At 42.7% G+C, this 12,435-nt stretch overlaps 1 protein-coding gene across 1 annotated transcript in view; it reads left to right on the top strand.

The window, feature by feature from the left end:
• The window catches only part of LOC147108140 (nuclear receptor ROR-beta-like), a 77,652-nt gene extending 65,955 nt beyond the window's left edge, over positions 1–11,697 (top strand). The window contains exons 7-10 of the mRNA XM_086004642.1: positions 338–445; positions 942–1,052; positions 5,647–5,759; positions 10,821–11,697. Coding sequence (XP_085860768.1) covers positions 338–445; positions 942–1,052; positions 5,647–5,759; positions 10,821–10,982 — 494 coding nt within the window. The 3' untranslated portion in view covers positions 10,983–11,697. The remainder of the gene's footprint in view (positions 1–337; positions 446–941; positions 1,053–5,646; positions 5,760–10,820) is intronic.
• Positions 11,698–12,435: the final 738 nt, after the last annotated feature.

A 12,435-nucleotide genomic window follows, 5' to 3' on the forward strand; every position in this document is an offset into this window, starting at 1 on the left:
CTGGGTATAGTTTCCCGAAGGGCGGCTTAGGTTAAAATAGCCCCCAAAGTGCTCAGTAAGCATTTCTGCTATTCCCTCAGTTCTCAAGTACAAATGACACTCCTTTAACTAACCTTTTAATTCAGATGTGCTTATAAATGCCCTCTTGCCCTTTTATTTTGAAGTGAACCAATTTCTTTTTTCAATTTAGTTCTGTCATTTTAAAGAATCTGTTTGGAATGTCAGTTTTAATGCTGATGTGAAACTCAAATCCTAACCGCACATTGACATTTTTGTTCCAAACTAAAAGGTGTTAATTTTGAGATATTAAAGAGAATTTTCTGTCTTTCTATTCTAGGTTGCCTTGAGGTCTTGTTGGTTCGAATGTGCCGCGCATATAACCCTTTGAACAATACGCTGTTTTTTGAAGGGAAGTACGGAGGCACGCAGATCTTCAAATCATTGGGTAAGATTTGATTAGCATGAAAATAAGGAGGTGTCAGAAGTAAATGCAACTGGCCTAGAAATTTGATGGCACCAAACGGGCACCTAAGCTTCCAACATGAAGCGCACGCTCATTACGAGCCGGCCACCATATTGGTATAGGCACAAAAGAATAAGATTAAACCTTGGGTTTGAGTTTCCATTTTAGTCATGCAGTAAGATGATTTGTAATAGGGTAGATTTCCGAGCCCATGGTGAAGTAACTCGCATGAAAAACTGTGAGCCCATTGCACACTTGTGGCGAGTGAGGACTCAAATCTATCCTAAGATATTCTGTAATTCAGGAGATTCTCAAATGCTACTTTATAACATATAGGAATCTACAGAAATAATTTACTCTTGTAGCTGTTTTATGATGATGACCAAGTGTATCTCTATTATCCATAATCTATTTTCAATGAATTTCTTTCCACATGTTCTTGCGGCTGGATTTACTCTTGCTTTCCTCTTTTCCTCAGGTTGTGATGATTTGATCAGCATTGTCTTTGACTTGGCAAAAAGCTTGTGCTTCCTGCATTTGACGGAGGAAGAGATTGCATTGTTCACAGCTGGCATCTTATTGTCACCAGGTATGTAAAATATGGATGTTAAAGCATTAAACTGGAAAATGCAATGATCGCTGGCCATATCCTGTATTTTAAAGTGTTTTGTTGTTTAATCTAGTGATGCTGTCTGTTGGTTCAGTAATATCGAACCAAAGAATGGCTTCTTTGCCATGATTCCACACTCGATGCATCTCCACCTAACCAGTGGAGCCAGAGTGCTTCCTGAAAGGGATGTGTGTGGCAGAGAAGGAAGAAAGCTGAGAAGATGCAACTTACCCCAATTTTGTGCACCTTCTCTTGGCCATTTCACATGTGGTCAGATTGCGATTGTGGTGAGCAGGTTGTTATTATGGAGCAAAACAGATAGACATTCTCTTATTTTACATTTAAAGAGGAATGTTCCACTCCTAATTATAGATTTTCACATACCTGCTGTTCAGTTAAATTATACAAAAATGGAACAGCAGCCATGAAAACAGTCAAATTTCGAACAACCTTGATCAGGAAGTACTGGCAACAAGGAAACTCCTGTGCAATTTTATCGTTGTTGGATCAGATCAGTTAATGATCTTTTTGATAAAACATGGTCTTAATTAAGGTATTTCATAATTAAGAATTTATTTTAAATGACCCCCTTTTATGTTTTATCTCCTGTCGTTACGTCTCTGTGGAAAGTTCCCCAGATAGGGCTCTGCCAGTCTAGTCTTGTGGGGGGGGGGGGGCGCCAAGAACAAATCGCAAGTCCCAAATATTAGCGCACGCGCGGCGCATGCCTAAACCCGGAACTTGAGCGGCCCTTACGGGCGCATGCGCACCTCGTACGCACCCATAGGGGCCGCAAATTATGGCCCCAGATAGTGCTACTATTTTATTTCAACACCTTAAGTTATAGCAAGCAACTGAAAAGGTAGCATGCATTTAAGTTTGCTTTTTTTTTTTTAATTTGTATATTTGCCAATATATAAATGGGATGTTAGCTCTTTCCAAGGTATGTTGAGCTATTGCCCATTACCCACCTAGCAACCCTCTCAATAACTGAGCAACCCTCCTGAATGAAGGCAGGATTGACTGAAATTGTAGGCCAAAAGCCTTAAGTTAATGCTACAAATTTAAAGAAAGAGCTTTAATTTATAAAGAGGTTTATCACGTTCTCAGGATGTCCCAAGTATACCCGATTTTTTTTTTTTTTTTTTTTTTTTTTTGACATGCAGCTGCTGTTATGTAGACCAACCTGGTAATTCGTAATAAGGTGGATGAATTAGTTGCGCAAATGGATGTAAACGGATATGATATGATTGGGATTATGGAAACATGGCTCCAGGGTGACCAAGGCTGGAAACTCAACATCCAGGGGTATTCAATATTCAGGAAAGACAGGCGAAAAGGAGTTGGGGTACCATTGCTGGTTAAAGAGGAGATTAACACAATAGTAAGGAAGGATATTGGCTCTGATGATGTGGAATCTGTATGGGTGGAGCTGAGAAAATATGTCGAGGAACCAACTAGAGATCAGGCCATCTTAGACTGGGTATTATGTAATGAGAAAGGATTAATTAGCAATCTTGTTGTGCGAGGCCCCTTGGGGCGGAGCGATCATAATATGATAGAATTCTTCATTAACATGGAGAGTGAAGTACTTGACTCGGAGACTAGGGTCCTGAATTTAAATAAAGGAAACTACGATGGTATGAGGTGCGAGTTGGGTAGGATGCATTGGGGAATGTCACTCAAATGGTTGACGGTGGATAGGCAATGGCAAACATTTAAAGATCGCATGGATGAACTACAGAATTTGTTCATCCCTGCTTGGCATAAAAATAAAACAAAAAAGGTGACTCAACCATGGCTAACAAGGGAAATTAGGGATAGCATAAGATCCAAGGAGAGGACACATAAATTGGCCAGAAAAAGCAGCAAACCTGAGGATTGGGAGCAGTTTAGGATTCAGCAAAGAAGGACAAAGGGATTAATTAAGAGGGGGAAAATAGAGTATGAGAGTAAGCTTGCAGTGAACATAAAAACTGATTGTAAAAGCTTCTATAGATATGTGAAGAGAAAAAGATTGGTGAAGTCAAGCGTAGGTCCCTTGCAGTCAGAATCAGGGGAATTTATAATGGGGAACAAAGAAATGGCAGGCCAATTAAATACATACATTGGTTCTGTCTTCACAAAGGAGGACACAAATAACCTCCCAGAGATGTCAGGGAACATAGGGTCTAATGAGAGGGAGGAACTGAATGAAATTAGTATTTGTAGGGAAATGGTGTTAGGGAAATTGACGGGATTGAAGGCCGATAAATCCCCAGGGCCTGATGATCTACATCCCAGGGTACTTAAGGAAGTGGCCCTAGAAATAGTAGATGCATTGCTGGTCATCTTCCAAAATTCTATAGACTCTGGAACAGTTCCCATGGATTGGAGGGTAGCTAATGTTACCCCACTATTCAAAAAAGCTGTTAGAGAGAAAACGCCTGACATCGGTAGTGGGGAAAATGCTAGAGTCCATTATAAAAGATGTGATAGCAGAGCACTTGGAAAACAGTGACAGGATCGGACAAAGTCAACATGGATTTACAAAAGGTAAATCGTGCTTGACCTACTGGAATTTTTTGAGGATGTAACTGGTAGAATAGATAAGGGAGAACCAGTGGATGTGGTGTATTTGGACTTTCAGAGGGCTTTCGATAAGGTCCCGCATAAGAGATTAGCGTGTAAAGTTAAAGCACAAGGGATTGGGGGCAAGGTACTGACTTGGATAGAGAACTGGTTGGCAGACAGGAAGCAAAGAGTTGGAATAAAGGGGTCTTTTTCCGAGTGGCAGGCAGTGACTAGTGGGGTACCACAGGGATCGGTGCTAGGACCCCAGCTATTCACGATATATATTAATGATCTAGACGAGGGAACTAGATGTAATATCTCCACGTTTGCAGACAACACAAAGCTGGGTGGGCGTGTGTGCTGTGAGGAGGATGCCGAGAAACTCCAGTATGATTTGGACAGGTTGGGTGATTGGGCAGATGCATGGCAGATGCAGTATAATGTGGATAAATGCGAGGCTATCCACTTTGGTGGTAAAAACAGGGAGGCAGATTATTATCTGAACAGCAATAGATTGGGAGAAGGGGAAGTGCAACGAGACCTGGGTGTCCTTGTGCACCAGTCACTGAAGGTAAGCATGCAGGTGCAGCAGGCGGTTAAGAAGGCAAATGGTATGTTGGCCTTCGTAGCGAGAGGATTCAAGTACAGGAACAAGGATGTCTTGCTGCAGTTGTACAGGGCCTTGGTGAGGCCACATCTTGAGTATTGTGTGCAGTTTTGGTCGCCTTATCTGAGGAAGGATGTTCTTGCCATGGAGGGAGTTCAGCAAAGATTCACCAGACTGATACCTGGGATGGCAGGAATTACGTATGAGGAGAGATTGGGTCGATTGGGCTTCTACTTGCTGGAGTTTAGAAGAATGAGAGGGGATCTTATTGAAACTTATAAAATTCTAACGGGACTAGACAAACTAGATGCAGGAAGGATGTTCCCGATGGCGGGGGAGTCCAGAACCAGGGGTCACAGTCTAAAGATAAGGGGTAATCCATTTAGGACAGAGATGAGGAGGAATTTCTTCACCCAGACAGTGGTGAATCTGTAGAATTCTCTACCACAGAAGGCAGTTGAGGCCAATTCATTAAATATAGCCAAGAAGGAGTTAGATACATTTCTTAAGGCTAAAGGGATATGGGGAGAAAGCAGGGACAGGGTACTGAGTTTGGATGATTAGCCATGATCTCATTAAATGGTGGAGCGATTCTGAGAAAGTGAGAGAGCCTTCTGGAGAGAATCAACGCTGTGTTGAGGAGTTTTGGGTACTGAGCAGCACTTTGCAGGTTCTTTTTGATTTGACCTTCCTCGCATCGATTTAGAAGAGACTATGGGGGCTGCACTCTGAGCTCTTTCCCTGGGCCACTCCATTGTCCTTTCCAGCAGATTTGATGTGCAGGTCTCTCCAGGCCAAGATTCAAGGCTACAATGAGCAGGGTGTGGCTGGAGAGCAAGATCAACCATTCCCTTTTAGAACAGTGTGTCTGTGTTTCATTGCTAACTGACATCACCTGAGCTTCGCCTGCGATCTGAGTTAGCGCCTCGCTCCTCGGTGTTAGCGCCTTAAGAGAGGTGTGCAGCGCCTGATTTAGTGCTCCAATCACCTCCAGAGCTGATAGAAGCCAAGTTTGCAGTTGGAGGTGACAATTTGCGCCAGGCGCTAAACTTTGCGCCCGGCCGATAATTGCGCCCCAAACGGGGCGATACCGAATTTCTCCCCCCTTGTCTTTTAAAAAGTGCCACGGAATCTTTTTCTAAAGGCACACTGGGGCTTTGTTTAATGTCTGATCTGAAAAGGTGAATATTTCTTCAACAACGGGAGAAATAAATTAATGTGGACTGGTGTTTAGTGAATGTTTATTGTTCTATAAACTGAGCTGCACATGTTATACAGACATTGGATGAATGGCCATTGGGTTTGCCATACAAGAAATTAGTAAGAGGCTTCATAAGCAGCCAGTCCATTACCTTTCCAAACAGTTTTTTTTATAGGTGTGGAATAATGCCTCGCTTTGTCTTTTTCTTGAAGATCGACCCTGGCTGACCGAAGCTAGAAAAGTCAAGAAACTACAGGACAAGATTTATGAGGCATTACAACATGTCATTCACAAAAATCACCTGGATGATGACAAGTTATCAAAGGTATGTTGATATGTCCGCTTACCTGTAAGTTAGAATGTTTTGTTTCCGGAGATAAACAGCGTGGGGGTCATAAACACAGAAATTAGTGCAACAGAGTACAATCAACTGCAGATAAACAACAACGACAGCATGCATTAGTATAGCACTTTAATGTAGAAAAATGTTCCAAGGTACATCACAGAAGTGTAAGGGGGGGAAAATGGCCACCAAGTCAAAAAACTATTCGAGGTGATCAAAAGCTTGGTCAAAGAGGTGGACTTTAAGGAGTGAAAAGAGCACAGGGAGGCAGAGCGGGTTTAGGAAGGGAATCCCAGAGAATAGGATGTAGTTGTCTGCAAGCCTACTGGCCAGTGGTGGAACGAAGGGCGGGAATGCCCAAGGCTGGAGTCGGGAATGGAGAGTTCAGGGAAAAGTTGTAGCACTAGAGGAAGTTACAGAGATAGGGAGGGGTGAGGTAATGGAGGAATTTAAACACACAGGTGAGAATTTAAAATTTGAGGCTTTGGGGGGACTGGGAGCCAATATCGGCCAGTAAGGACTGATTGATTGACGAGCAAGACTTGGTGCAGGATGGGATACAGGAAACAAAGTTTTTAATGACTTAAGTTTTACAGATGGAAGAATGGCCAGGAGAATATTGGACTAGTCCAGTCTGGAAGGGACAAAGGCATGGATGAGGGATTCAGTGGCAGATGAGATGTGGTGGATGGAGGCAAGCAATGTTATGGAGGTGGAAGTAGGTGGTCTTTGTGATGGGGAGGATATGGAGTCAAGCTCAGCTCAAGGCAGAATGGATCACCAAGGTTGTGACCAGTTTTGCTTAACCTGGGAATTTTAACCGGGGCAGGCATGCAGTTCAAATAGCTGTGCAAAGACTTACCACCCCGTTCCCACTCAATTCCCACCTGCCGCTATATTAACTGGGCCCTTTTTCTTGGCAGCCAAAGCGCCCCCCCCGCCAACCTCAGGTAGGATTAATATATGCTAATAAAGGTTCTGTGACATTCAAAGAACACCGATGGCATTTTAACGGCCTACCAGGCAACCCATCCAGTAAAATCTAGTGGGGAAGATGATGAGGCCCTCTAAGGTAGAACACATTAAATGGTAGGACACCGAGTGGTGTAGAGGAACAAAGGGACCTTGGAGTGCATGTCCACAGATGAAGGTAGTAGGCCAAGTAGATAAGGTGGTTAAGAAGGCATACGGAATGCTTGCCTTTATTAGCCGTGGCATAGAATACAAGAGCAGGGGGGGCTATGCTTCAACTGTATAAAACACGAGTTAGGCCTCAGCTAGAGTACTGCGTGCAGTTCTGGTCACCACATTACAGGAAAGATGTGATTGCACTAGAGAGGGTACAGAGGAGATTTACAAGGATGTTGCCGGGAGTAGAGAATCTTAGCTATGAGGAAAAACTGGATAGGCTGGGTCTGTTTTCCTTGGAACAGAGGTGGCTATGGGGAGACCTTATTGAGGTGTATAAAATTATGAGGGGCCTAGATAAAGTGGATAGAAAGGACCTATTTCCATTAGCAGAGGGGTCAAAAACCAGGGGGCACTGATTTAAAATAATTGGTGGAAGGTTTAGAGGAGATTTGAGGGGAAATTTCTTCACCCAGAGGGTTGTGGGGGTCTGAAACTCACTGTCTGTAAGGGTGGTAGAGGCAGGAACCCTAACCACATTTAAAAAGTACTTGGATGTGCACTTGGGATGCTCTAACCTGCAGGGCTACGGACCAAGAGCTGGGAAGTGGGATTAGGCTGGATAGCTCTTTGTTGGCCGGCGCGGACACGATGAGCCGAAATGGCCTCCTTCCGTGCTTTAACTTTCTATGTTTCTAAAAACTTTCTTTAGTGGAGGCGAGACGTGCAGGAATGTCGGGCAGGCAGCTGGTTAGCAGGATGTAAATGAGGTGCGGCCGTTGAAATCAGCTGAGGCGTGATGGCCATCAGCACCCCCACCCCCAGCCTCTGGTATCACACCCAGGAGTTCAATTCCTTCCCAATAGCCGAGGGAGGAGGATGCCGTTGGTAGCAAGGGTACGGACTTTGTGGCCGGGGCTGGAGATAATGGCTTTGGACTTCCCTCTGTTTAGCTAAAGGGCATGACTGGTCATCATACAAGCAGTCTGACAACACAAAGACCGTGATTTTCTTACGTGTTTTCAATTTTGTTTTGGTGAACTGCTGAATGAATGAATGATTAATTGAGCTCTTGGAGAAAGATTTACCAGTTGGCTATTTTTATCTCCCCTCTACAGTAATCCTAATCCCAAATATAATCTTTATCTGAGCAGAGCAGCTCTGCGTACTTCAGGATTCAGGAGCATTTTCTTTGGTGCTCTTAGTTTCTGTTGTGTTACATTGGCAAAAATGTCAGTAAATTTCTGAAACTGAATGTGAATACTTGAACCAGAGTGCAGTCTGCTCCTTGTGACCATTTTTAAGGGCTATTATTTTTGTGTGCAAAAATTATATTTTAACTGTTTTCTTAAATTATCAGTTCGATGAAATAGGTTTACAGAACTTGGAAGCATGGGCCCCGAGGCAGGAAGAGAGTGGCAGGGGGAATTTGTGAACGGGCAGCCCAGAAGTACGAGTTTCCCACAAGTCCTGCCGAATTTAACAGCAGGACCAGTTTAAAAAAAATTTTCAACAGGTTTCCCGTCCGACAGCCAGCCAGGGGTCTTTGCGGTTTGGATCGAGGAGAGATCGGGGTCTAAACATGGGATGCGGCTGATCGCAGGGGGTAAACGGGGAAGCTAGGTGGGCCGGAGCTCCTGCTTGTCCTGGCCCGCAAGCAATGCTGTAAAGACATTTACCGCTTTTGGTCATCTGCCTTAGTATCCCCTTATGTGGCTCGGTGTCAAATTTTATTTTATAACGCTCCTGTGAAGCGCCTTAGGACATTTTACTACATTAAAGGCTCTATATAAATGCACGTTGTTGTTATTGGATCCGGACTTTCTCACCTCCTTTCATCTGCCAGCATTTCCAAGGTCTGGGAAACCCGGCCTGCAGGTGTTAAAAAATAAAATAAAAGAAGTTAAAATTGAGGCACGCAGCCTTCTGAAAATATTTTAGTCTCCTGAGAGTGATTGGTCGTTCGACCCCCGACCTGCCTCTGTTAAAACTGCCTTGGAGAGTTTAAAATTCCCCCCATGATGTCTGTTACATATTTGAATTGCTTGATCATCCCTTCCTCTATGCACTTGAAAATTTATCTTAATTCAGGCTGCTTACTGTCACATTCACTTTGCATCAAATAACTGACATCACAAACCTAATCAACAACTGAAGTAGCAGAACGTGTCTAATCCCACACTAAATGATAGGTTTTCCTTTTATAAATATTTACATTTGTCATGCACTGCATTTAATATTAGAAAATTAGGAAAAACAACTTGCAAAGATTTGTCCAGTTAATAAAAGTAAACAACTAAAATGGTTCATGGAATATAATGAGCACAGTGGCTATAACAATAAAATTGTGGCTGTTTTCAATTTCAATTCAAGGTATTAGACACATTGTACAGTTAATGTTAGTTTCTGGGGCACAATCTCCATCACACTTTATTTTTAAAATGTTATTATATGAAGAACATGTTAATTTTGGAATATTTGCCGCCTTGAATAAGTAAGGCCGTGTGAATCATATGTTAAAACATCCAACAGGACTGCAAGGTGTCCATGGTGCTTGGAGTATGCACTGGTTGTTTTACAGTGAACTGATGCAAGTTAATCTGATTCTGAAGTCTTTAGTTAACATTTATATTTGTCACACCATGTTAGAAATTATAGGGGGAGATTTTGAGGCTTCCAGTCAGTCGGAAACAGGGTGCTAGTGCCCCGAAAATGGTGAGGTATGACATACCGCCCCGTCCCTGCCAATGAGAAATTCTCAAGGGCCAACCACTGGGTAGATGAAGGGCCCACTTTAGTCAGGTGGTAGGCCCCTTTTCATATGCAAGTTGATGTCCTAGGACATACATATGACACCAGCTGCCATTTTAGGACTCAACTGGGCTGAGCATGTGTTCTGTACAGTTACAACTGGTGGTGCAATCGAAAAGGAGCACAGCAGGCAAGTCTTAATATATTTTTGTGGGGCCGGGAGCGCCTCTGGACTCCACAGAAACAACCTGGGCTGCTGCTGAACCTGGTCTACCCCACCACCAAGAACAGAACTCCCACCCCCTCCCCCGGACCTAGCTTTTTTTCAAGCCAGCCAGGCCGCCTGATATTGCAGCAGGCCCGGGTCCGCAGGATGCTCGTTTTCCACCCACTGGCCTGGCAGCCCAATGTTAATGAGGCCAAGATGTCAAAATGGCCTCACGTTTAAATATCAGGCAGTCAATCAGCCTGCTCTGCTGGCCTGTTGCCCGAACACCGCTCGTGGGTAAAACCTACGGCATAGAGGGCAATTTTAACCTAACCCGTCTGTCTGGAAGCGGGCACAACGCTGGTTTTGCACCCCGCCCGATTTAACTCTCCATTGACGTCAGTAGAGAGTAATATTGGGCGGTGTGTAAAACCGATGTTCCACCCAATACCATGGGTGTCCTTCTGGGAAGTTAGGTTAAAATGACCCCATTGAAACCACAACAAAAGTCTTGCAGAGTAAGCTCTCAAATGCCAAACGAATGCCAACTCTTCAGTTACCAACACAACCTGCTCGACTCTGCTATATTTTCCAGCCCACCATCAGGGTCAGTTTAGATCATACATGTGCCTGAGTCAACACGAGTTGTTCAATACCAGTTGGGAGTGAATGGTCCAATACTCCGGGTCAATTTTACTTCAACATGACATCTGAGCCTAGAACTTTAATATCTTATTTCTCTGTCCGCTATTTTAATGACGCTGTTAACACCATTTTTAAGAGTGGACAGAGAAATTTCATAGAAAGCATTAAGTGCTCATATTTTAATATCCCAAACAGTAATTTCGAGGTTCCAAAGCAAAAAAAAATCTACTGTTTTGACATGATTTAGAAAAAATGTTTTCAAGAAGCTCTTCCTGATACTCACTGCAGTCTTTTCTCTTCCTCCTCAACAGCTGATATCCAAGTTATCCATGCTGAAGTCTGTATGCAACCTCCATGTGGACAAGCTACAGTTATTCAAGTTGCTACACCCACAAACAGTGCACAACTTTCCTCCACTCTACAAGGAAGTATTCAGCACAGAGATGCAGTATCCAGACTCCACCAACAGCTAAATTTGTCAGTTCTGTACAACACAGCAATCCCAAAGTGAAAAATGAATGGGTTTAAACTCCTCTATCACCAATTGCAATAGCACTAGAATGAATGTACTGCACTTCATATGGTTTCACCGTAACAGTCAAAAGAATGTAAATACTTGGATACTAAGTAGTGGAAAAACCCTTGTGCATGACATTTAAAAGCTGCTCCATTGTGTTCATGGACCAGAATTAATTCAAAATTGCAAGACTGACCTTCCAAGGCTCTTCATCTGAAATCTGTTTTCGCCGGTAAAAAGAACCGTGAATTAAAGGAGTATAGATAGTATTTTATCTGTAATGCAAACCTATATATTTTATTAAGGGTGTTTCATTTTACACTGAATATTCAGTGACTTCAGAGTTGTTCTTGTGGTTCATCATTGAAGTTCGATTTTATTTTTTCCGGGACGTTTCTTCAGCTTTACAACATCATGATGAAGATTTGAAAGAGTGGATCAAAATCCCTTGAAATTAAAATTCTACAATGCTGAAGACAGCGATTTTAAAAACTCTGAAATCCTATACATGTAAATGTGTATGTGTTTATATTATTAATATATATCTTTAGGTTATGGTCAATAAGACACCTGCATGTAATACAGGGTAGTAGCTAAAAGGTTATGGTATCCATTAGCACTATGACCATGTTAGTGGACAGTAGTCGTAGCTTTGCAATGCATTTTATTTTACCCTTCGACTAAAAGCCAGTGTTTCCCACAGAAGCCATAAAATGGCCTGTTGGTCTGACTGGTGCAGAAGCACATTAGACAGCTAAGGATTATGGTTTCTATATTTTACTACTAGCGAACCAAACTATTCCAAGCTATGGGGAACCCGAAGAACGCTGAATGAATTGGGGGGAGAAATGCAGTCACAGTCGCTGGAAAGGTTTCTCTACACCCTGTTGCAAAATGGCTGTCATCTTCAGGAAGTAACATCCATAAGCCAGCATAGTGTAATAATGAAGTGACATTTGGCCTCTGACTTTATAGGCACTCAGCAAACTAAATTAATGTAGCTGAACTACTGGTAAACATAAAACTATTATTAACTGCTGACCTACAGTCAGCAGACAGCAGTGCGCACCCCTAAAACTAAAAATGCACTTTTTCTCACTGAAAATCCATGTAATACCCCCTCGCCCCACCCAAAAGATCCACATCAAAAATAGTCTCCCAATATTATTTACTCACTGTTGCTAAACTTTTAGGCAATTTTTCGTCCATTACCTAATTTGTTTCTCACAAAGACACTGTATAGTGACTAGCACACTCCTACAAAAGGTTCTAGGACACCCATTCCTTGTACCATGTAATAGAAGCAGTTGGCCATCCTTGCAATGTTTCAAAGAACTGACTTTTACAAATATCAAATTTATTTTAGTGTATTGTGTAATCTAATTTCTCCATTACTGGTATCCTATAAG

Source organism: Somniosus microcephalus, chromosome 13 (genome assembly GCF_052327205.1).
Source record: "Somniosus microcephalus isolate GS21.2 chromosome 13, FLI_Smic_1.0, whole genome shotgun sequence".
NCBI lineage: Eukaryota > Metazoa > Chordata > Chondrichthyes > Squaliformes > Somniosidae > Somniosus > Somniosus microcephalus.